Source organism: Alosa sapidissima, chromosome 16 (assembly GCF_018492685.1).
Source record: "Alosa sapidissima isolate fAloSap1 chromosome 16, fAloSap1.pri, whole genome shotgun sequence".
NCBI lineage: Eukaryota > Metazoa > Chordata > Actinopteri > Clupeiformes > Clupeidae > Alosa > Alosa sapidissima.
The window spans coordinates 17113550-17139723 of NC_055972.1; the positions used below are offsets into that span (position 1 = coordinate 17113550).

Here is a 26174-nt window from a genome sequence, read left to right on the forward strand (position 1 = left end):
TTCCTTCCGTCTCTGTTAAAAAAAAAAAAAAAGAGCAAACAAACCTAAAAAAAGTCCAAAGCTTGGCATATGACTTGTTGACCACAGCAGGAAAAAAGTACCATTTTGCTCTCTGAACTCTCTACAGTTTAGTCAAGATTTTACATATATTCCGCACCATAATAAAAGATGGGTTCAGCTTTTTAAGGCCCCTTTAAATAAGACCACAAAAACAAACAAATTAACAAACAAAACAAAAGGAAAACAAAAGCCCATACCAAAACAAACAAAAGTAAAAATGCTAACAGCAAATGCAAAACAACCAAACGAAAATAAAATTAAAAAAAACTCCCGCCACTGTCCAGTCAGACGACAGGTTCCCATATGGAGTGGACTTCAGGTGTGCGGGTCTGTGCCTACACAGGCGGCTGTGCTCTGGGGAAGCCGCGGTGGAAAACAACCCTCCGTCACCCAGTGAGGTAACTTTATTTATTTGTAAATAACAATAAAGGTAACTTTATTTTGATGTATTTACGTATTAAAAGTTTTCTTTGTCTTGTATTCTCATTGCCGTCGTCTTTTCTAGTTTTCCTGTGTTGTCTCTCTCTCTCTCTCTCCAGTGGTGAAATTAAAAACAATATCACCTTTTTGAATGACCCCGCCCGACCTCCTTTGCACACCTCCGGTCCCATGCAGGATATATGGAGTGCTCTCTCTTTTTATCTTTCTCTCTCTCTATCTGTCTGTCTCTCAGCAGTGCAGGAGCAGTTTGGCGGTCTGCGGCAGGGGTGGAGGGTGGGGTTGGCTGGGCCCGGTGAGGGGGGCCGGATGCTCCGCGGGGCTCGCTCAGTTGTCCACCTTCACGGGGCCAGGCTCGCCCGCCTCCTCCTCCTCGCCGGGTACGTCGGCCACGTCGGCGGGGACCCAGCCGGGAGGCTCCTCTCCCTCCACGATGTGCTCCCACTGGCCCAGGTTAGCTCTGCACACAGCACAACACAACAGGGCAGTCAACACAGGCACCATACAACACAGCACAGCACAAGCACAACACGGCACGGCACGGCACGGCACAGCACAGCACAGCACAGCACAGCACAGCACAGCACAGCACAGCACAGCACAGCACAGCACCGCACCGCACCGCACCGCACCGCACAAGCACAGCACAGCACAAGCACAAGCACAACACAACACAACACAACACAACACAACACAACACAACACAACACAACACAACACAACACAACACAGCACAGCACAGCACAGCACAGCACAGCACAGCACAGCACAGCACAGCACAGCACAGCACAGCACAAGCACAAGCACAACACAGCACAGCACAGCACAGCACAGCACCACACAACACCGCACAACACAATAGGGCAGTCAACACTGCACCACACAACACAGCACTGCACAGCACAGCACAACACAGCACAACAGGACAGTCAATTCAGTACCATACAACACAGCATGACATAGTACAGCAACGCAGCGCAACTCAGCACAACACAACAGGGTTGTCAACATAGGCACCATACTTAGGATTTGTACAGCTCATTTAAAGTCTGAAATCTTGACAAATGCCAGGCCAGGTGCTGTGTGAGTGGCCTCTGTGGAGAGGCCATTCCTCACTTAACCAGCAGCAGACAAAATCATAACATTTTCATGGAAATACCTGATGTTAGAAGAATAGCCTAATTTTGAGTAATCATGACCTGTTTCAATTGTTAACTCTGGTATGTCTGTATGGTAGCACCAGACGTGTGTCCATCCCCCCTGACTGTGAATCAAACCTCATGAAAGCTGAGGTTTTGGAACCCTTGCCACGTTATTTCGTATTTGGCCAGACGTCTGTACACTATGAGTGAGGGCAGATTCGCAAGTCGTAATGCCATGCAGATGATTCTGAGTCAGTGCTCTCCCTGATGAGTCAGATTTTGTTGAGTTTGAAGCCATCTAAGTTGAGTTTGAAGCCATCTAAGGCCAAGCGGTAAGTCCAATTTGATGTCTGTTTAAATGTGTCTTCAGTAGAAGTTGAGTCAGAGTCCCATACTTAAGTCCTTGTGTCAACTTTGTAAATCCATTCCCTAATGTGTACAGTTTGGACTACTTTATAATCTGTCAATAAAATATGTGAGTTGTGCAGTTGGAGTGATATGATATGCTATTCTCTAATAAAAAGAACTGTACTTGTGTGTTTACTTATAAAGCATATTAAATTATTAAAGAGTATAGGGAGTATATCACACAACAACTTCGTCTGAAGTTCAATTACTCCTTCTTGGCTAGGCCCAGATGAGCCGTGTGGGTCTCACAGAGTGGGCTTCTCAGTGCCAGTGCCCACATTGCTCCAGTGGGGATAACTGATGGTCAGGAGGGGGGTGGGGGGTTATGGGTATGTAGTAGACCCAGAAATGGGAGTTGTGGGTGGCCATTTAACCCCCCCCCTTCCCCCTAAACTTCCTACATTCATTCTTATCTGCCTACTTTTAGCCACTTCCTTTTCATTTAATAATCAGAGCTTAGATGGACCATGTCACCAAAATAAAGAATGACAGAAAAGCCTTTCTTTCTATCTGCCCACTCCTTTCAATTAGGGGAGCTTTATGTCATTTGCGCGTTCCCGCCTCTGATCCCACAATGAGTGGGCTCCGGTGCGTCTGGGAGCCCTGCCCGCGGATTCCAGGCCGGAACCTCGCTGATGACGCACTGGCTTGGCTTCTCAGGCTGTTTGCATTCCCGCCGGATCAAGGTCACAAAGGCTCGAAAGCACTAGCCTGCCTCAGACGCAAACAGGGCAAGGGAGGGAGGGAGGCGTTACACTAACTAGCACACACACACACACACACACACACACACACACACACACACACACACACACACACAATCTGTACATGCACACACACTCAAACTTTAATCCCCAATATCAAAGTACACTAAACACACACCTTCTCAGTTAAAAAAAAACATACACGCTCATTCTTAAAATAAATAAGTAAAAGGATGGATGTGTGATGGATAAATACATTAATCACTAATGATCACACACTGTCACAATCCAAGACAATCACATCAGCACTGACTGACAATGAATGTGAAATGTATCTGGGCCAATGATGACAAATGGCTCACTCACAACAATGCAGGACTTTGTTTTGTCCTGTCTGTTGTCTAAGCTGACCTACACTTTCATATACAGCCAGTGTGCGTCAGTGTTTATTTGGAGCGCCGGCTCTTCAGTACACAGGGCGGGAGATGAGCTACAGACCCATGCGTCTGTAAACAAATGTGTTGTCCATAGCACTCACTCCCTTCTTTTTTCAAATAAATCTCCACAGTCATCGCAGCAGAACATGGCAGTGTGTCTTAATGATGTAAGGTGGCCGGCTGCTGACCTTTGACCCTTTCACAAAGTGTTTGCTACACACATGCTGTACACACATGCATACTGTGTATATGTGCGCAGTCAAACATATACAGATAAAATGCACACAGTCAAACAAACTAGAGGTCTGCGCGGGACTGATTTTTCAGTCCCGCTCCCACATTAATGTGTCATTTTTAGTCCCGCTCCCGCCCGCATCTGTAACATGATGTCCTGCTCCCGCCCGCTAAAGCCTTCGTGCAGGAGGGACAGCATATTCAGCTTTTCTCTCTGTCTCACGAAAGGAGCACACACACCTGAGAAAGACTCCAGATGTCAGTTTCTTGGTTCTGAATGTAAGCTAACAACTGAAGTAGGCCTAGCCTGGTGCCCTCTTCCTCTGTCATGCTTTCGATTTCGAGTTTTGACAATGAGCAGCAGGAACAAATTGAACCCACGTAAACGACCATAGGCTAGGCCTGCTATCCATCAGTTATGCTTAATTTAATGCTGCCTAACAGAACATCCAGCTGAACTATAGGTATGAACACTACTTTAATCATTTACTTTAATCATGTCCCGCGCCGCACTCTTTTGCGTCGGGTCCCGCGGGTCTACTGCGGGAGTGCAGACCTCTAATACAAACACACACATGCACACACAAAGAAACATGCAAGCCCCACACTTATTCACACACACACACACACATGCATTGCACACGCACACGCACGCACATGCACACGCACACGCACACGCACACGCACACGCACACGCACACGCACACGCACACACACACACACATCCACACACACACACATTTGGTGTGCTCACCTGCAGGCCTTGAGGAGGGGTTTGGCTACTGGGAAGAGTTGGGCCAGTGTAGTGTAACATGGGAGGGCTACAGCATTATAGAAGCTCACCTGCCCAGGAAGAGAGAGAGAGAGAGAGAGAGAGAGAGAGAGAGAGAGAGAGAGAGACAGGGGAAAAATAATGACAACAGTGACATTTATACAGGGGATTATGACAACAAGCTCCAAAGAACACGACGGAAAAACAGTGACCCCCTCCCCTGACGTTAGCCTGGTCGTGCTGACGTACGCATGGTCATTAGGCGCTCCCCAAGAGGGAAACTAAAGATGTGCATAAAAGGGGTGTGGGGTGTAGCGGGGGATGGAAGGCTATTCACTGACACAGGAATTGCAATGGAAAACTGTGAAATGTGTGAGAGAACCTACGTGTGTAACACCTCCTATATAACACTGCTCCACAGAGACTGGGCTGCATGTGTGTGTGTGTGTGTGTGTGTGTGTGTGTGTGTGTGTGTGTGTGTGTGTGTGTGTGTGTGTGTGTGTGTGTGTGTGTGTGCGTGCGTGTGTGTGCATGTGTTTGTGTTTGTGTGTTTTCCTTCCTTGTTTACCTGGCCCTGAGGGATCTCGTCCCTCTTGTCTCTGTCCATCATGGGAATGGGCTGCATTCCTATCTTCTTCATCTCGTCGCCCTTAGAGAGAGAGAGAGAGAGATAGAGAGAGAGAGAGAGAGAGATAGAGAGATAGAGAGAGAGAGAGAGAAGCAGTGGGCAGAGGCAGAGAGGGAGAGAGATGGTCCACCATGAGGAAGAGAGCCACAGTGATCCAAGAGATCCATAGAGGTCCATAGAGGCCCATGTGCAAAGCAGAGGAGGAAGGGGTGTTCAGCTCAAGATGTCTGATCTAATGTCTCTTACCAGAAGAGTTCAAATGAAGGGTCTTTGTTAATTGATAATTGAAGCATATGTAGGTACACAAAAAAGCACTTTTTTTTATTTTTTAAATATGTTTCCACTGAAGTCTTTTGAAATCTCAAAGTTGGCCCTGATTGCAAAATAATGTGCTTCAAAATGAACATTATGATGATAAGGATCAGAAAAGGCGTACGTGTCTACTAAAATATGAGCAAAACCAACACTGGCATTTTAGCCTTTGCATTTCCTGGCATGTTAGTCCGCCCCATGCATCCCTACTGATGAGAGCAGTGTTTCTGACACAGCAGAGAGGTGATGGTGGAGATGTCTGTATGCCTGTGATTCCTACCTCAGCCCAGAATTCGGCGTAGATGTCATTGGCTGTGAGCCGTGTGACGGGCCACAGTTTGGTGACAGAGCACAAGTCACAGGCTGTCATCATCAGACCAATCACACGGTCTCTGCAGATGATAAGACACCATTTCAGACCAACCACAAAGCTTCCACCAAATACAGAATACAGTAACTGGTTCAGCCACATATACAAAAAAACAATTATCCCCATTGAAGAACAGGTATACAAATGCATTTACTTCCCCATACTCTCTAAACCTCCACAGAATTTACATGAGGCAAAATGAGACAGAGTCTACCCAAATTTTGTGATATGTTTCTAATTGTGAGTGCAAATAAAATGTGTGCAATGCTAGCAGTGAAATTAGACAGTGGTCCAATTCATTAAACTTAATCATGAGCTGGTGCCTGATGTTGATTTGATGTAGATTTTAATTAAGCCACATGACTTGGTAGGGACTGAGAAAAAGAATGGGCCCAGACATGCATAAACCTTCACAAGACCATGCTGTTGATCAGGTTAAGAAACAAAAAAGGTTTAACATTTGACAAGAAACTTAATGAGACACCTGTCTGCCACCTATCATTTGTTATAATAATTTCATAGAAGGTGTTAGGTTAGGTTAGGTTAGGTTTTTAGATTGTACTGCAGGTGCAGCTATTTCACAAAAGCAACTTCAGAGGAGGGGAGAAGAAAAGTGCAGCACTGTTGTCTTCACCGTGCATTTAATTTATTGAACTGACATTTCAGTCAGTCAGACCGGTCTGACTGACCGAAACGTTAAGTTCAATAAACTGGCATAGGGTCAGACTCTGATGACTCTGATGAGACATCAGTTCAATGAATTGGATGCACCATGAAGGAAGCAGTGCTTTCTGTTCCCCTTCTCATAATAATTCACTTCAAACCATAACTTCCTGACAGCATTAGTTAATAAGAGATAGAGGCTAAGCCAAACATCATCTCTGGCTTTTTCTCCCAAACAGGTGTTTAGGGTGCAGAGCATGTGACCTCTGTGACCCTCTGACCTGTGTGAGTGATTGTTGAAGTCCAGCGCCCCCGTGGTGTGCAGCTCAGCCAGCTGCTTGCGGTTGGTGAAGTAGAGGGCGAGGTCGGTGGCGATGATGGCCTTGCGGATGATCTCCAGGACCTGCTCGTACTCGCTGGAAGTCAAGTTGGAGAAAATATTGTGCCCTTCCAGCTATGGGAAACAAAGAGATCAATAAAAAAGCAAAAGCTCCACTTATGAGGCGTCCGGCTCAGCTACGCTGCAGTGTCACAGCTGAAGGGGCCTCCTCAGCGAGGAGTGGAGGGGGTAGACTTGGGGTGGACAGGGGGTTGGGATGGGGTGGGAGAGGGGGTAGCACCCAGTCCTGCATAGGGTCAGCAAACTCCTTGGCGAGACATTGTGAGAAACTGTCAGTGTGAAACAGTCCGTGTCAAAAAGCCCTTTTAGTGCTTGTCCAAAAACGACAGTTTTAACCGCCGAAAAGAGGTGCGGTTGGCATACTTTTAGGCTAACGTTTCAAAGTCGTGCCAGATTTGATATTAATATCTGCCGCTTTGCTGGACCATGAACAGATCTTTAGAGAGATTGTGGTTAGAAAACTCTAGTGTCGCTTTTCAACCAAACCCGGTTCCCAATGAACACTAGGTTTAGTTTTCCGGAAAATTTTAACAAATATGTTGACTTTGTAATGGATTTAGGGTGCACCCCTACCCTTAGAAAGGCTAAGAACCCTAAGGGATATTGCCATAATAGGTTTGCCTGACTAGAAGAAAACCCATGTGTGTGTGTGTGTGTGAATATGCGTGCATGTTCCAGTGTGGTGGGCACTCAGAACCCACATATCCCGGGAAAGTCCCTAATATTCTTGGTCAGATATGACAGGAGAAAGAGAGTGAGGAAAGAAAACAGGGAGAGATTTGGACTGGAAGAGACATGGACAAGAAAGGAGAGAGGAAAAGAGTTAGAGAGAGAGAGTGAGTGAGAGAGAGAGAGAGAGAAAGACAGAGACAGAGACAGAGAGAAAGCTCATTGGAGAGAAAGAAAGGGCTAGCCATTTTGGGGAGAGTGCATGATAAGGACAAGTAAGGGATCTCTACCTGTAGGATAGACACGGTCTGGGAGAAGTGGTGCTGCTCCATGGTGGAGGTGGAGTAGAGTGCTGCCAGCGGGTGGTCAAACTTCTGCAGGTAGCTGTTGCTGTAGCCCCGGTGGTCCAGGTCATGACACAGACAGGCTATTAGCAGACCTTTCCTCTGTGTGTGTAAGAGACGTAGGGGGAGTTACAGAACGTGAGAGAAAGACAGAGTGAGACAAAGATAAAAAAAAGAGTTTTGGTGAGAGAGATGGACAGAAGGAGTCAGAATGGAGGAGAGAGAGAGAGAGGGAAAAAAAAACCAAATTAAAATAAGAGTCCATCTGGCTGCCTGAAATGTGTTTCCACATGCTGAAAGCATTTCACATTTGTCTATTTCCCAGTGTCTCACAGCACTATCTGATGAGAATTAAAAGTTGCGGTCCTAACCTCCAGCTCTGTGAAGATGCCCGAGACCTTCTGCAGAATGACGTACATGCAGTGTGCCACTGTCACCGCGTGCTTCCAATTGTGGTAGGGCACACGCCGGTAGTTCTTCTTCACAGACATGGTGAAGCGGCACAGTTTCTCCAGCTCAAAGCTGCAATTGGGGATTTGAGAATGAGATGGGCCGCTTCCATCAGTCACAAACTCTAACAGATGTTTTATTTACTTCGAAACAACAGCTTCACAAATGGCTACAGTTAACTGAACGTTTCCCCTTCTGGTTTTGCGCCAATTTTATCCAGTAGCCTTGTTTTCCAGAGAGAAATGTAAGAAACAAATGGCTTTAGTAGTTTTAATGCCCAGCTTCAAGGGACTTGATGTTACACACCTGGGTCTGTTAATCCCACAAAGACCATCTATCATCTTGTGCTAAAAGCCATGTTCCATATCCATACCTAGTTTTCCCACAGGAGTTATGGATCATATACACAAAGACAGCAGGCCAGAACTCCTCAAAGGGGCTGATGTCAAAATGGAACCTGGAGGAGAGAAGAGAGGAGAGCAGAGGAGAGGAGAGGAGAGGAGAGGAGAGGAGCAGAAGAACAAACAGGTCTGTGTGACTACAGGGGCTCCATGGCTGACGTCCCACATTCCAAACCGCCGATGTCATCCATGGCCACCTCTACCTTTTTATCCGCTCTGAGAGGACACTCACAATGGCCCAAACACCGCACCTGACACTGACCAGATGAAGCAGTCTGACATGCATAGTGCTCACGCACATATTACAAACAAAGCTAAAGATGTTTTGCGAATGTAGAGTTAAAAGACTATCATTGCCATTGTTTGTGCACGTACAGTATCTCTGACAGAGACTTGGGATGACAATACCCCCACTTATATGGGAACAGGAACTTAAACCCAGGAATTTTGGCCGAGGCTACAAACATCAGGTTTGGCTTACATGTAAACGGGGCTATTGTGGTTACAACTGCACACACTGTGGTTGACAGAAAAGAGTCCAAGTCCAATAACTCAGTCCATCTGAGATGAGGAGAGAGGACTCAGGAGTCTCATCTGAATCCCCACCTGAAGGACATAAATCATCACTGGATCTCCATGTCATCTTGACTATGAATGAAGATAAAACAGCTGACATCTCACTAACGTTACCTTTCCAAAGGATTACATGGCTGCGACCGTGGCTCACATGATTCATCATGTAAATATATACTGCAGTATGAAGGTACTAAGTTGTGTCTCAGGGATCAGTTATTAGCTGTGACTGCACTGACTGGAGCTTCTGTGAAGAATGATGCTGATAAACTAACACTGGTGAGGGTCAGTGACTGACACTGGTAAGGGTCAGTGACTGCTGCTATGCCCTGTGAATGGCAGAGAGGAATAAATTACTGTTTGTACAGTAGGTAGCTTGAGAGGCTGGAGAATCTACAGAAAATAAAGCCAGATACGTTAGCCTACAGTAGTACCTGTTTGCCAAAGGCTGGGGTGCATATTTGTAAAAGGTAAAGGTATGACAAGTGCAGGCTGGGTGGCATAAGGGGAGTCTCACAGGCTGGTCAAACCAGAATGTGGTGATGGTGCAATATGAAGGAATTTGTATGACTGTGTTGGCATTCGCGGACTTTGTTGAACTTGTGCGATACTGCTGTGAGGAGCACTGTGTCAGAGCAGCGACGTGATGAGCAAAGCAGCGGCCAGCACTCACAGTTCAATCTCCTTGTACATGGGTGTGGGGAGGTTGAGCTCGGCCAGGGTCTCCAACTCCTCAGACGTGCAGATGCTGTGGTAGGACAGCTTCTCCATGGTCACCCTGTAGATGCATTCCGAGTGGCGGATCCGATGGTACATCTGGACAAAGAGGAGAGAGGAGACAGGGACAAAGAGATGAGCAGAGGAGGAGAACGGAGGAGTAGAAAGGAGAGGAGGAGATGAAAGAACAGGGAGAAAGGGTAAGATATGAGAAAAGGAGAGGGAAAGAGAACAGAGGAGAGAGTGAAAAGGAGAGAAAAGATGAGCGGGGAAGAGAAGGGAGGAGATGAGGTGATAGAAAGAGAAAGAAGACAAAAGGACCAGAGAAATGAGCAAAGGAGAGAAGAAAAGAGAGGAGAGGAGAGGGGAAGAGAGGACAGGAGGACTCATCACTCAGTCCGGTCAGCCAACAGAGAGGCAGACTGATAAACAGAGCGGCGCGCAGACAGAGTTGTGTGTGAGAAAGCTGATTGACTCAGACGGCCAGACTTGGGGCCACACGTGTGGCCAATTTTCCCCTGTTTGCAAATCACTTTCTCGCCAGGTTGTGTTTTTCCAAGCGCAGACGACTCCAGACATTACTCAACGATAAATAAGGACAGACAGGGGCGAGTACGCGAGCGCAACTGGTGACCGTCCAAACCCCTGCTCTGGAAACTCTCTCTCTCCTCTCTTCCTCCTTGACTGCAACAATCTACCTCCTCTACCCACAATGCTTGGGGGGTGACCATTCATCCTGCCGTCACTCCAGTATCTGCGTGCCGAGCGTCCTCGCGCTCTCGCGGGCGACTTCTGGGCCGCCGAGCTTCTGCCAAGCTGCGGTCCACCAACACTCACAAAGAGCTATTCAGCAGCATCCTGGCTACCACCGGCATCACAAGCTTGTAAACTGGCAAAGATATTACGCTGTCGGCGCGCACACACACACACACACACACACACACACACACACACACACACACACACACACACACACACACACACACACGCGCGCCTCCTCCCAATCTTCCATCACCAGCCCCTTCCACCACAACAAATAAATCACTACTCTGCCAGAGTGACTTCCCTTAAAGGGGCTGAGGCGTGAATTATGTCTAAATATAAATCCCATTGGTGGAAGGCGGCAAAGCGCTTGTGGTCTTAAAATATTAACGCGCCTCATCAATTTTAAAAGCAAGCGATGTGACGCGACTCCTGCGCAAGTGTGTCGCACAGGGGGTGACTCAGACCTCACGGTTGGAGGAGGGGAGTGGAGGGGTGAGGGCGGGGGTGGGGCTGGTGGAGGGAGCTCAGGCAGGCGACGGCACACCGCCGCATGCTTGTGTGAGACTGTTGTCATGGCTCCCCGTCGTTTACCCACAACCTTCAAACACACTCTAAATGAGTCGTTAGGCGAGAAAGGGCAAGCCTCTGATTCAGCACAATGTGTGCCTTTGTGGGCGTCACGGCCGGCGTGGAAAAGCACGCTGTGGCGCTTGCCCCCCTCCCCCCCCCCCCCCCTCCCGCCGCTCGTCTCCTGAGGTAATTACGCCGTCAGCAGCAGCGGCGCAAACTGTCAGCTCGGGTGAGTAGACCGAGCCAGGAGGCGACCAGGGAGAGTTTTCTTTATAGAAACCATTAAGACCTCAATTACAGATGTGCTTGCTTACATCTCATCTCTGTGTGTGTGTGTGTGTGTGTGTGTGTGTGTGTGTGTGTGTGTGTGTGTGTGTGTGTGTGTGTGTGTGTGTGTGTGTGTGTGTGTGTGTGTGTGTGTGTGCGTGTGTGTGTGTGCATGTGTGTGTGTGTGCATGCACAGGGAGATATTGCACTCACATTTGCACAGTGTAAGGCCAGAGCACAAAATACAGCAAACATCTTAAAGTTGTTCTCGTCGGTTTTCGTGAAGGCACTTCCGTTCAGCTTGTTCACCATCTGTACGACACCTATTACAGTCCCCCGGCTCACGATGGGCATGCACAGGATGTTCCTAGTGGTGTAGCCAGTGTAGAGGTCCACCTCTCTGTAGGGACAGAGAGAGAGAAAGAGGGGAGAGAGAGATAGATAGACAGAGAGAGAGAGAGAAGGACAAAATCAGATGAGTGTCCATCATCCATTAGAAGCTGAGTTAAACAAAGTCAAGTCTAGATTGGCGGCTCATCTAGGCTTTGCGTAATCATCTTACTCCAGATTACGCCCAAATCTACACCACTGCACTAGTAAGGGGGAGAGTGTGACTGTAACAAGGCCTCATCTAACACACTGCACTAGCCCTGCTGAATGGCTTCACAGGCATGCCATGGGATATGACTGCAGGGCCTCTGTGTAGTACTCACATACACATCACTGTGTGGCTTTGCACATATACGGGATTTAAACGGAGGAACCAGTTTATAAGCAAATGGTGAGAACGTGTAACTACTTTACTACGTAAAGACATATTATTCTGCAGGCTGTGTGTGTGTGGGTGTGTGTGAGTGAGAGAGAGAGAGAGAGAGAGAGTGTGTGAGTGTGTGTGTGAGTGTGTGTGTGCATGTATGTTTGTGTGTGTGTGTGTTTGTGTGTGTGTGTGTATGTGTGTGTGTGTGTGTGTGAGTGTGTGTGTGCATGTATGTTTGTGTGTGTGTGTGTGTTTGTGTGTATGTGGTGATTAAAAAATGTTCTGACCAAACTAAGTGGAGGTCAGATACCTCATGCATAAGGTTAACTATATTTCTAGTAGTCTGTACATGTGTGCTTGTGTATATTGTGACAAATGGATGCTCTGGTGTTGGCTTCAGGCTAACCATGTGTGTGTGTGTGTGTGTGTGTGTGTGTGTGTGTGTGTGTGTGTGTGTGTGTGTGTGTGTGTGTGTGTGTGTGCGCATGTGTGTGCGTGCGTTTTACCTATTGAATCGAGGGTCTGCATAGGCATCTGGAATATTTAAGACTTCTCCCGTCCGGGCCACCTGGCCGGCTATTCCTTTCTCTATAGAAAACCTGTCAGAGGAGCACACACACACAGAATAAATCAGACACACACATAAAACACACGGCTACGACAGGGCTCACGCGGCTGAACCTGCTCTGACTAACTGCTCTCACTTTACGGGAGGAGAGAGTGCCCTCTGCTCTGCTAACCCTAGGGGGCAGAAGAGTGAGTGAAGGCAGGCTGCCGGCCCATCACACACACACACACACACACACACACACACACACACACACACACACACACACACACACACAGACACACACCAGCCCGTGTCAGGACAGCGTCAGAGCTTTTTACTTCTCGTAAAAAAAAAACTAAAAAAAAACAAACGGCACCAAACCAAGATGGTATGGTGATGCTACTGGCAGTCCTCCTCCACCACCTGCCAAAACAGCCAGCCACTCTATGAGTTAGCAGATTTATGCTCTTTCTCTCTCTATCTCTCTCTCTATCCTGCTCTCTCCCTCCCTCTGTTTCTCTCTCGCTCACTAAGTGACAGGCTATCCCTGTCTTGTTACTCATTACCGGGGCCTCTGTTGTGCCCGCTTGTTGCGCAGATGCCACGTCGCTGCAGGCTTAATGCCTCGCTCCATGCCAGGGAGAGCTGCCCCGCCTGTTAAACTGTTCACATGAGGGGCGCGGTGGCACAAAAAAACACAAAAGATACAGGCCGCCAGGGTGGTGGGCAGAGCAGGTAGTGCAGCGGGAAATAGGTGTAGGTCTGCTGCAGGGCATGATACACCGATCTGGTAGGAACGCATGCGAGAGCAATCAAATCTGTGAGATCTTGTTGTTGTTGTTGTTGTGAAGTGGTGGTAGTGATGGGGCCTGAGATGAGGACATGTTGGAGAGACTGGAGTTCTGGGACACCCAACGCCCCAAACTACTCGGCCATTTTCCAGTAACAACAAAATCAGCCGTTATTTGCTAATTGCTGTTGTCATCTTGGGATTTAATTATTGCAAAAGACGGTGAAATGTTTAGAAGTTTCTCAGTGCTTTTGAGAGGCGTGTTCAGTAAAAGTGCATCCAGACCAATCGGCCTTGAAACGTCACCAATCAGCAGAAACGTCAGCCTTGTCATCATCCACACTCAACACCAATGAAACCTCAGCCTTGTCATCCTCCCCAACTAGTCAGCTGAGGTGATTCTTTCTGATATGGGCCATTAAACGTCTCAAGATGTGGAGTGTGTGAATGTTAGTGAATCATTTCTGGTCAGGCTGACAGACACATGTTTTTTTTCCTCGCTCACCTAATTTCTTTGGTTTTCCTAAAAACGGGCTTCCCCTCGTCCTCCTCTCCGATGTCGAATAGGTCAGAGTACAGTTCTTTGTTTATGTGATCCACCTGGAAGAGTGCACACCTGTCCGCATTCACCAGGTTTTTTGCATATATCTGGAAGACAGAGGTGTGAGAGCAAGTACATGAGTAAAAGCACTTCATAGAAATAAAAGTTAGGACAGTCAGCTGTGCAGTAATATTCAGTAGTGAAACACAGAAACATGTAGAACAATACAAACAATACAATACAAACAACAATAGAAACATGTTTTGTTTTCAATACATATTGTTAAAGCCTGTAAGTATACTCTTATCGGAACTCCCCCTATTACCGTCGGTCCCGTATTTCCACCGTCTTGCGTGTATGTGTCACTTAATATCCATTTCTATACAAACCAAGACGGTGGATCCCTAAAGAAACGCAAGCACCCACACCATAGGTGTATCTAAATTAGCTATGTACCAAAAATTACATTTTACCGTGACTTGAAGAGCTGTAAACAGTGTTGTAAGGCTGAGTGTACACTTCCCTTGGGGCTCCAGTTGAATTTTAATTTCATGACGAGAATTCTCAGTCTAACGTTCATGTGCCGTTGAAACGGCGTAAATAGGCGACCCATCAGGCCAGCACTATAACTCCGAGCATGGTAAACAAAATCGGATATTTCAGGCAGTAAATGCTCCCGTTAAGAACCACACCAGATTTTGTTCAAATCTACACACATATGGCTACTGAAAAATGTAAGGTTCATTTAGCAAATGTTATTTTGAAGTGTTAAAAAACATTGTTGTTTTAGTATTTCCGAACAAAAGTGGTGATAATTGGGGGTGTTACGATATATGTGTAATTAGTCTGGTCTGAGTGGAGAAAAAGTCTATACTATAAATACAATGTGAATGTAACCAGACACAGAGAGGTGGTGACAGCAGACAGAAAAAAAACCAATACAGACAACAATAACTCATTTTAAGTTATTCAATGTTTTCAATGAAAGTCATGTAACTATTTCAATTGCCACATTGCTTCAAGCACCTCACAGTGAGTTGAGGGCTACTGTGTTGTGTCCATGTGGCTGCCCCTGCTTCCTCTCCCTACTTTCCTTCCATCACTTCCTTTTTCTTTCAGAGCAGAAATAAACTAGCAGAGGAGAACAGTGTGGCCTGATATCCAACATGTCTGTTAGAATGTGTGTGTGTGTGTGTGTATGTGTGTGTGTGTGTGTGTGTGTGTGTGTGTGTGTGTGTGTGTGTGTGTGTGTGTGTGTGTGTGACCTGCGTACATAACACATAACACAGTATATAGCTCAAATTGTTCAAAGACAGTCAGTATCCAATGTGAGTAGACATCTTAGATGTCACTAAAAGCAGAACTTTCCAAAACATACACTCACCATAATATGTTCAAGTAGAGAATCTATTGCCACAATGTTGTCGAAGTACGTTCTAGCAGAAATAAGAAATGAGAGGGGAGGAGGGGGTGGAGATAAAGTTGTCATTTCAGAGACATACAGTACATTATGAGGTCATCACAGACAGATGGGCTTGCGTGTGTTGAAGAGTGTGTGTGTGTGTGTGTGTGTGTGTGTGTGTGTGTGTGTGTGTGTGTTTAAGTGTGTGTGTGTGTGTGTGTGTGTGTGTGTGTGTGTGTTTAAGTGTGTGTGTGTGTGTGTGTGTGTGTGTGTGCATGTGTCTCTGTCTCTGTATGTGTGCTTCTCTCTGTGTGTGTGTGTGTGTGTGTGTGTGTGTGTGTGTGTGTGTGTCTGTGTGTGAGTGTGTTTACCACTGATTAAATCTGATAACACTGATGACATCAGCACCAGGAGACAGAGAGAGCCAAGAGAGAGATTTACGAGCAGAAGCTCAGTTAATGTGTGGCCGTGATAAGAGGCAGATTGGTGGGCTATATCCACTGAGTCCTCATGTTAATGGGCCCTGCTGCTACAGGGACATTTGGACTTTCTCTGTGTGTGTGTGTGTGTCTCTGTGTGTGTGTGTGTGTGTGTGTGTGTGTGTGTGTGTGTGTGTGTGTGTGTGTGTGTGTGTGTGTGTGTGTGTGTGTGTGAGAGAGAGAGAGCTTTTTCTGTCATGTCTGTATGTCATCATAGCTGAGGAGCTGGAGAAGTAGTACTCAGCCACAGAAACACCATCCCTTATGTGCAGATCATTGTCCTTTCAGTTTGATTACTGTTTTGCTTGTTTGGAGTTCACTGAACATTTTCTGACTCTTGTAGACTGTGGACTGATTTTGATTTTATCAATTAAAAATACTGCACCTTATACAACATAAACAGAACAATGCTACTTTATTATTTTCACTGGCAATTTCATGACAACAGACTAACAGACAACAGACTAACAGTCCACTGAACATTCCACCCTATTCAGTAACACTTCTGCTTTTTTCTCCTCACACAGCACAAAAAAGCATGTTGAGGAAGTCTTTAGTCAGCTGTTCAAAGACAGAGATCAAGGAGGATGGCCAAGTCACATGCCTTCAGATACCAAACGTAAACACGGGATGGTCTGGGCTGTCTCCCCTCACTCCTGTTCAACCATTGAGTGTGTGTGCCCTTCTACAGCATACACACACACACACACACACACACACACACACACACACACACACACACACACACACACACACACACACACACACACACACACACAGACCACACACACACACATACACATAACCTCAGAGACCTGCACGCTCCCCAAGTCAAGTCGAAAGTGCACACACTATTTCTGGGAAAAGCACCAGCATTTCAGCAGCTGACAATGGAGACAAAAAACTGACATGTGAAGACTAAATATGTAACTACACCAGTCTCCGTGTCTGCAATTGTTTACAGTTTACAGATGTGATGCCACATTTCTACTGTTATATACTGCGCCCCAGCCATCAACCCTGAACACAATCCAGCAGAGAGGTGATGACCCTTGTAAGACATTGCTCCCACTGTGAAAGAGTGAGAATCCCTTGGCTCTAATGTCACTCAATGTTTAGCACCCAGATCTACCTTAATTAACTGACTGTTAACTTATCAGTTCAGTCCTTTTATCCTGTTAGCTCATGGACAGGCACAGCTCTAGTCTTACAATGACGAGCCTCATCCAATTAACACCTCCCGTCCCATCCCCCCGCCCCATCCGATACCCGGGGACTCTTACTTTGACACGTCTAGGAGGAAGTCATTGAGCTCGGTCTGTTTGGCAAGGCCTCTGCAAACCTGCGAGTAGAAAAAAAAGCAATGTTACAATTTTAATGAGCTTGCATCGTTGGTTACAAAAATTCATCCAAACTGCATGTAGCGACGCAAGCGATACCCATTTTATTTAACATGCATCCAACTCCCAGCTGGAAGAGGGCTGAGCCAATTACAAGAGGAGCGCACTGAGCACTGTGGTGTCATCCCACAGCACCCCCATGGGCCGTCGCTGGCTCTGAATGGAGGAAGTCCAGCAAAGGGGTCAAAGGTGAGAGCAGAGCTTAATGGTCAGAGTAGTTGCCGAACGCACACTGACCCTCCTGTTTGGCCCACTTGAGTCTCTCCTTTCAAGGGTCCATGCTAGCTCCAAGCCACCGGGCCGTGAGAGAGCCTGAGCGTGAGATCCCACATGGTGCACTGCAGGTTCGTCGGGGGAAACGGTCTGCCTTGGGATACGAAGACCCTGAGGCTTGTGGTTTGCTGGGGGGATTGGGTTCAGCAGTGTCATAATTGGCCCTCAGGAGAGATGCATGTGTTCAAGCGACGGCGTGGTTACACACACCGGGCCCACTCACAGCCCAGTCCGGGTGCACTGTGGGGTTTCAGGCCAGCAAAACATGTTCCTGTGTATGTGTGTGTGTGTGTGTGTGTGTGTGTGTGTGTGTGTGTGTGTGTGTGTGTGTGTGTGTGTGTGAACCGAACAGAAGAACCAGAACAAAACACACTAACAATGCTTGCATAAGCCCAAACAGTCCTCAGCTAAACTCCTTGACAGAAATGTTAGCTTATCAGATCCGGACAAAGAAAAGTAACAGAAAGTAGTGACGTGACTTACCTGCACTTGGTGAATGGCTACTGAGGCCCACGCTAAGTTAGCTGTTGCAACCTTCAAAGAGAAAGAGGCCCATGTTATACACACTGCAAGTGAATGGAACAGAATGGCACTTCTCTCAGCCATCAAGGACAAACTCAGCACAGACATCTACACGTGAACAGCATCCAGCAATGTGGCTAAAAATGGGCTTTAGAGGTAAACTAGTCATAAGTTGAGGTCTTTTTGGTGCTATTGATGTTTTGTAAAAAAAGCATACTTTTGTAGTTCAGTGAAGCTTTGACACTTAAAGACCCACTGGCTAGCTAACAAAGAACCAACAAAAATGCAATAAATTAATTATAAATTAGCTCTAGACTTGTGTGTATGTGTGCGTGTGTGTTGTGTGGTGAGGCCTACCTCCTGGTGGCTGAGGTTGAAGGGCTCGCGGCCCCATTGCCGGTGCAGCTCCAGGATGGCGATGAGGTCGCCGATGGCGGTGAGGATGGGGAGACACAGAACAGAATGAACGCGGATCCCTGAGTCCTGCCCTGTGCCGAGGGGGAAGCGCTCATCCTGAGGGGCCGAGCAGGGGGAGGGGGTCAGGTGGACACCGACTTGGTGTAGAGCTTTTGATTAAGTGCCTAACACGGTCTGAAGTCCATCTATCAAAAAGGTATGCTGTACTGAATATGTATTGATAATCATTTTTATTTTTGTATACGCCAATGCTTTTTTTATGATTTGATTTGATATACTGAAAAATCCATCAAGTATTGTCTTCAACCAAAGTCATATATAAATGTGAATATGAGACTATATATTTCTGTATGTGTGTGTGTGTCTCACCCCCATGATGTCTTCCACCAGCACTGTTTTGCGTGTCTTGGCGACATGGGCGGCGATGGTGGTACCAAATGTGATGGGGAAGGAGGAAATGAGGCTCGGGAGCCCCTCTTTGGCCCCCGTTGGGGTGAACAAACACAAACTCTATAGGCAGGGAAGAGACAGAGAGACAGAGAGAGAGAGAGAGGGAGAGAGAGAGGGAGAGAGAGAGGGAGACAGAGTGAGGGAGAGAGAGAGGGAGATAGAGAGATCAAGAGAGGGAGAGGTGATTCAGAAACAGGAGCACTCTCACTATCCAGGCCGTCACTGGATGTCTCATTCAATTCCAGTAGTTCACCTCATTACAGTCACACACACGCACACACACACACATGCACACACACATGCACGTGCACACACACACACACACACACACACACACACACACACACACACACACACACACACACAGAATTAAAGACCTACGTCAAGACCTACTTAGACTGAAATGCACAGACACATACACACAGCAGTGATTCAGTGTTAAATTATGTCAGGAACTACACATTAATGTGTGCAAGCACACATGCACACACACACACACACTTCCTCAGAAAAGTATCGACCACTTCATATTTGAACAGATGCATGAGTTCCAAGAGCCCCATTCACCTCTTCACTTTCTACAGCCACACAGTATACAGTTCAATATCTTGGCTAAAATGGCCATTTGGATGTGCTGTTTTGTATCCTTCACATACCTTTCGATGAAGAGGATCTTACTGACTTATTGCAAAAGCATATTGTTGCATGGCACTCATTTGAAGACAAATAAAGCTAACAGCGTTGCTAAATGTTGAAATTACTTAAATATGCATTTAAGTCATCAACATGTGTTGATCTTTTCTACTGCACATTTCTCAGTTATCTAGTATAGCCTGTAAAGGCCCTGCATATGGTTTTCTATGTGAAGTAATATCATAGGATTTTCTGCGAAAAAGTATTGACATTTGTTTATAGGATTATCCAGTACATTGAAAACTGCTAAATGGGTACCCAGTGTGTTGAAAAGTGTAAAGGTGTGGTGAGCTGGGAGACTGGAGGTGTATGTGACAAGGTGGGAGTGAGATTATCAAAACAAGTCCTCCATAATGCATCTTTAATATCCACTTTTGTCACTCTGACTTAGTGCCAGGACTTGCTTAACTGCGGGCAGTGCAGTACTTTTGGGTTGAGGTTGAGGTCACTTACATTGTTGCATTCTCCCAGGAAGTAAAGTGCAAACCCATCGGCTTTTGTGGCTGTTAACACATAATAACAACAGGCAGCATTAGTTAGTCAGCTGACGCTCAAAGAGATTCACTTTCAATGTGTTAGTGTCAGTGTCCAGTCATGATGATCTTAGTTATGGGGAACCTTGACTTGCTTTGCTGTGGTTGAAACGGCTGACCTAGCTTTCTATGACCTAGCTGTGTCATGCCGTAAATACATCTTTAATTCACACTGCACCTGTGTGTGTTTGTGTACACTTGAAGGAAGTGTTTTTATGTGTGCCTTTGTTTGTGTGCAATGTGTATGCATGGGTAACCACGGGTCTTTGGTGTGTGTTTGTGGACAGCCAAAACTGTCGGTATGTGAATTCTTTGGTTTTGAGACAGTATGTGCAGTGTGTGTGTGTGTGTGTGTGTGTGTGTGTGTGTGTGTGTGTATTCTGCATGTGCAGTGTGTCTGTGTGTAAGTGTGTGTTCATGTTAATACAGCTGCCTAATTATTATATATCGGAACATCACCTATTACCGCCCGTCCCCTATTTCCACCCTCTTACGTGTATGTATCACTTACAATATTCATTTCTATACAAACCAAGACGTCGGATTCCTTTCCGTCCCTTTCGTTCAAAAATTCTAAAACGAAGATGTATTTTAATACTTCAAAATAACATTTGATAAATTAACCTTACATCTTTCAGTAGCCATAGGTGTGTATATTTGAACAAAATCTGGTTTGGTTCTTAACAAGAGCATTTACTGCCTTAAAAATCTGATTTTGTTAACCATGCTCAGAGCTGGTGCTGGGCTGGTGGGCACATCAACTGTTACACCGAGAATTCTTGTCGCAAAATCAAAATTCCACTGGAGCACCAAGCGGATTTGTACATGTAGCCTTACAACACTGTTTACAGCTCTTAGAGGTAAGGTACAGGTAAAATGCCATTTTAGTACATAGCTAATGTAGATACACTTATGGGGTGGGTGCTTGCGTTTCTTTAGGAATCTGGCGTCTTGCTTTGTATAGAAATGAATATTAAGTGACACATACTGTACACGTAAAAGGGCGGAAGTAGGTGACGTTCCGATACTGTGGGTAATACGGTCCCGGTGCCATGAATAAAGCTGCAGTCTCACACTAGTTGTCTTGAATTCATTTTGACCACAAAACCTCATAGTGGGTATGTTTGTGTGTAAATATGTGCATGGTCATGTGTGACTGTATAGCAGACATTTATACCTCGTGTTCTTGTGTGATTTGTGCATGTTGCTGTAATCCACTGTGGAGAGAGAGAGTGAGAGAGAGAGAGAGAGAGTGAGAGAGAGAGAGAGAGAGGGAGAGAGAGGGAGAGAGAGAGGGAGAGAGAAAGCTGCAGGTTGCAGGGCTCAGGGGAGAGAGGGCTCTGCAGTAGTACTGCATGGATGCTGACAAAGCGTGGGAGGATGAGATATGACAGGCTCTGTTCACACACACACACACACACACACACACACACACACACACACACACACACACACACACACACACACACACACACACACAGACAGACAGACAGACCAGAATGTGACTATGCACAGGCATATTTGCTCCTAATCTTTCCTCAGGCAGTCATCAGAGGCTGCTAGATGGAACAGACCGACAGGCTTTAACAACAGTCAGAAGGAGCCTTTCACCTGCAATCCACCTGTCTGTGGCATGTTCACAACCCTGTACTGTACACGGCACCCATCCCTACCCATCAGCGCTGCCATGCCACCCCACTTACCTGTACTCACGTATGGTTAGAGGCAACACACTACTCCTGTGTGACTGTGTTTTGATGCCTTTGAAAGGGGCCTAAGGAACAGCCCAGTGCTGTGTGCCATGTGCTATATGTAGTCGCCACAGTGAGAGAAACTGAAGTAGACTGTGCCACCAGAACACAGGGCAGAACATTGCTGGAAATATGTCAGTCATTGTCACTATGTACAGTGTAGGAGTTTTTCATTTTTTTGGATTGTGCTCTACGTCTGACTACGGAATGTGTGGAGAGGTTGTGTGTGTGTGTGTGTGTGTGTGTGTGTGTGTGTGTGTGTGTACCTGTCTTAATGATGTTACACAGCTCGTAGAGGAGCAGCTTGTTGTCTCCCCCCGAGTCCAGCCGCTGCTCCATGTAGCTGTTGAGCTCGTACACCACGCCCTGCATGTTGGTGTCCTGGTACTGCTGGACGCAAAACACACACACACCATGCAACAGAAGTGTCTGGACACACAGCAAACCAGGTACAATGTAACATAAGTTTAAGATTAGATAAATAAAGCAAACACACACACACACATACACACACACACACACACACACACACCCTCACACAAACAGGCACACAGATAACACTCACATGTTGTCCTTCACATCATTGTGTATACACAGACAGACACTCCCACATACAAGCTTGCACGTGTGCATGCACACATTCATGCACGGACAATGGTGAATCACAGTTTAATTACATCAAGATTCACTCACACTGAAAAAAATATGTGCAGTTGCGCACACACACATACGCTGACCACACTGACCAGACCTCTCTCACACACACACACACACACACATACACTGACCACACAGTCCAGACCACACACACGCATACACACACACGCACACACACACACACACACACACAAACACACACACACACATGCACACACACACACACACACACACACACACACACACACACACACACACACACACACACACACACACACATACACTGACCACACAGTCCAGACCACACACACGCATACACACACACACACACACACACACACACACACACACACACACACACACACACACACACACCCTCCCTCTCCCGCACAGGAGGCCCATATAAAGTGGGCCACATTGATGACCTCCTCCCTCCACTCCAGCCCGTCACTCCAACCCTCCATCTTTCATTCCCACCCGTGGCACCGCTCCTGCTCTGAGCCCTTTAGCCCTTTTCTCCTCCTCCTCCTCCTCCTCCTCCCTCCCTCCCCCCAGAATAAGCACTGGAATCCCCCCAGCGCCCTCCCAAGAGGGCCTGGCAGCTCCCGTCGCCAGCCCCCTTCACGCTGCTCAGACGCTGGCTGTTACATAATGCAGGCCAGCCTCCCGTCGAGCACAGGGGGTGAGTGGCTCTCAATATGGCTCTCTATGGAGAGAGAGAGAGAGAGGGGGGGGGGGTAGAGGGAAAAAGAGTGGGATGAAATGAGAAAGGGAGAGAGGAAAAGAGAGAGAGAGAGGAGGAGAGAGAGTGTAGGGGGTGAACTAGGAGAGAGGGGAAGAGAGAGAAAGATGAAAGGAGAGAGGGAGAGAGTGAGAGTGAGAGGAGGTCAGTGCAGGACGGCTGGCGTGCCCCCCCTGGGATGCCTTCGCGCCACATCCTGTTTATGCAGACGTATGGATGACGCACAGCAGAGGAGAGACAAAGCCCTGCCCCCTTCCATTTCAAACTCTCTCTCTCTCTCAAACACACACTCTCACACTTTAACGACGTAACCTAGCCCCTCTTACTCCACTTCTCTCTCTCACACACACACACACACACACAGACACTCCTTCCTATTCACATTCATACTGTAACACTACCTGCTGTCTTCACAAAGAATGTTCACACATGTACAAATTAACACACAGAAACACACAGAAACACAGAAACACACACAGACACTTGCTTCCACCAATCCAGTGACCATAAATTCTCACAGACACACACATACACACACACACACACACACACAAACACACACACACACACCATGAGACAGCCAAGTGCTCTTGTCCAGCTTATAGCCTATCAGGCAGCCCGATGGGGCCCCTGGGCCAAACCAGCTGCAGTGGCAGGCTTAAAGTGGATCAGATACCCAGCACAAACCACCATGATCCCAGCAGCTTTCCTGCCCATTCACAGCATCACAAGGGGTCAACACACTGACATGCACGCACACACATATTCATGCACACACACACACACACACACATACACACACACACAGGTGTCCTGGGCCTCATAAAATCCACAAGAAAACTGACTGTTTGAGACACCGCTACAGTGCCTTGGAGATTAGTACAGAACCCTGGTGTGAAGTTTTATATGTTTTCTGATATTATAAATGTCGTGTAAAATGTGAAAAGATGTTTACTAAAAGTCTGCAGAGAAAAATTGTGTTTACATAAGAACATGCTGCATGTTCATACACATTGCTGAACAAGAATTTTATTTCTGCTACATTTGATGTCACCCACGTGGGTCAACAGTGAAGCACAAGAGGAGCTTTTGACTGCAAAATGTATACACAGTTCTAACTATGACCGATACATAACAAAAGCACACACACACATAGTGCGCTTGACTTACCCTGCTGACTTCTTTTGTGGCGGGGTCGTCTATGAGGAATCAAAGAAAATAACACTACGTCAGAACACGGGGGTAGTAAACACACACACACACACACACACACATATACTTTCGCCTATAAGTGTTCCATGTCAATAACACACATTGTAATCAGAATAACATCTCACATTCAACCATGGGAATGAAAATGGCTTTGAGAACATAAAAAAACACTGAAACATTTGTGTGGGAATGTGAAAAAGTCAAAGTGTCAAGAGAACATTATGATTTAGAGGTTGTTTGTTTTTTTTACACATTCTTGCTGGGCGCCTCGTGTTGCGACGGCAAGCGAAGGGAACAGTTGCCGTGACATAGGGTGCCCTGCTGCTCCATAGCAGCCAGAGTCAACGTCAGAGTCCTACAGACCCACACACACACACACACACACACAGACACTCACACACATGCCAAACACAGAGAGCACATACACACAGATACATGCATGAATGTAGACACACTCACATACAATATGACCACATACTCTATGTGCACACACACAACCCCCCCCCCCCCCCCCCACACACACACACACACACACACACACTGCCAGTGCATTCACTCATAAGTCAACAGTATCTGACAGTGGCATGAGTAAGAAAAAGGCTGAGGCAGAAATACTGTGATTCGGTGAGGAGGAGTGTTCCTCTATCTCTCTATCTATCTCTCTATCCTGTATCAGATTAGTGGTGCCAGTAGGCCTTTGTGTGAAGGCAAGTGCCTTGTCAGTCCATGCCTTATGTGTGTTAAATGTGTCTAATCACATTCAATTCAATTTAATTCCATTTGTATAGCACCAACAATTTTGTTTCAAGGACTTTACAGAGCCCGAATCCCACACATGCAAACACATGCTGTCTGTGTGTCCGTTTGTATGTATCTGTGTGTCTGTGTGTGTGTACATGTTATGTGTGTGGGTATACGTTTGTGGTGTGTGCAGGGGTTAAATTGGGATTTTCCACCGTGTGTGGTGCATGCATACATACTTCATACATAAACCACCATATACTCTGTATGTGTGTGTGTGTGTGTGTGTTTACGCCTGATCTACACCTTAGTCACAGGTCAAGTGGAGGGCAGTCTCTGGCCACACACACACACACCCATACACACACCCCAGGGCCCCAGCTACAGAGCCACCCAGCCAGTGAGCTTGGTCTGGCGTGGCCCCTCCCACCACCAGGGCCTCCACCGCTACTGGCTGCCCATTTTGTGAGAAGCCTGTGGAACCTGCTGTAAACACGGGACACAGACACGGACAGCGTGTTCCTAGAAAATAACATCACTTGGAGGGTAAGAGAGAGAGAGAGAGAGAGAGAGATACTGGGAAAGAGGGAGAGAAGTGGAAGGACTGAAGAGAGAAACATGAGGGTAAGATAATGATGAGGAGAAAGGTTAGATAGTGAGATGAGGGAAAACAGGGAAAGAGAGACACTGAATCACTGAATGACACAAAGAAGGACTGAAGAGTGGACTGGGAGTGTACTATAACACATTGTTGATGCGCCTCTGGTTAACCCCACAAAGTCCATGTCAAGCACCTGTATTCCCTTTTCTACTGACTAGCCTCAGCCAGCTATACCCTACTAGCTCACCGTTGACCAGCATGAGCCAGCTATACCCTACCAGCTCACCATTGACCAGCATGAGCCAGCTATATGCTACCAGCACAGCATGGATTCGCCTA

At 46.7% G+C, this 26174-nt stretch overlaps 1 protein-coding gene across 5 annotated transcripts in view; it reads right to left on the minus strand.

The window, feature by feature from the left end:
• Positions 1–26174, minus strand: part of pde10a (phosphodiesterase 10A) — a 101257-nt gene that overhangs the window by 1921 nt on the left and 73162 nt on the right. For 2 of the 5 annotated variants that reach the window (XM_042065839.1, XM_042065836.1), the window contains exons 3-22: positions 24452–24480; positions 22149–22272; positions 20052–20101; positions 18825–18965; positions 18396–18551; positions 18000–18050; positions 17127–17185; positions 15347–15398; positions 13927–14069; positions 12588–12680; positions 11538–11724; positions 9679–9821; positions 8405–8488; positions 7953–8103; positions 7528–7683; positions 6450–6622; positions 5416–5527; positions 4764–4844; positions 4178–4266; positions 1–958 (exon numbers count right to left, since the gene is read on the minus strand). The exon at positions 1–958 is cut by the window's left edge and continues 1921 nt beyond it. In XM_042065839.1, coding sequence (XP_041921773.1) covers positions 826–958; positions 4178–4266; positions 4764–4844; positions 5416–5527; positions 6450–6622; positions 7528–7683; positions 7953–8103; positions 8405–8488; positions 9679–9821; positions 11538–11724; positions 12588–12680; positions 13927–14069; positions 15347–15398; positions 17127–17185; positions 18000–18050; positions 18396–18551; positions 18825–18965; positions 20052–20101; positions 22149–22272; positions 24452–24480 — 2207 coding nt within the window. In that variant the 3' untranslated portion in view covers positions 1–825. Of the gene's footprint in view, positions 959–4177; positions 4267–4763; positions 4845–5415; positions 5528–6449; positions 6623–7527; positions 7684–7952; positions 8104–8404; positions 8489–9678; positions 9822–11537; positions 11725–12587; positions 12681–13926; positions 14070–15346; positions 15399–17126; positions 17186–17999; positions 18051–18395; positions 18552–18824; positions 18966–20051; positions 20102–22148; positions 22273–24451; positions 24481–26174 lie in introns of those variants that run through there. The other 3 variants (XM_042065838.1, XM_042065837.1, XM_042065840.1) reach the window with 3 other exon arrangements.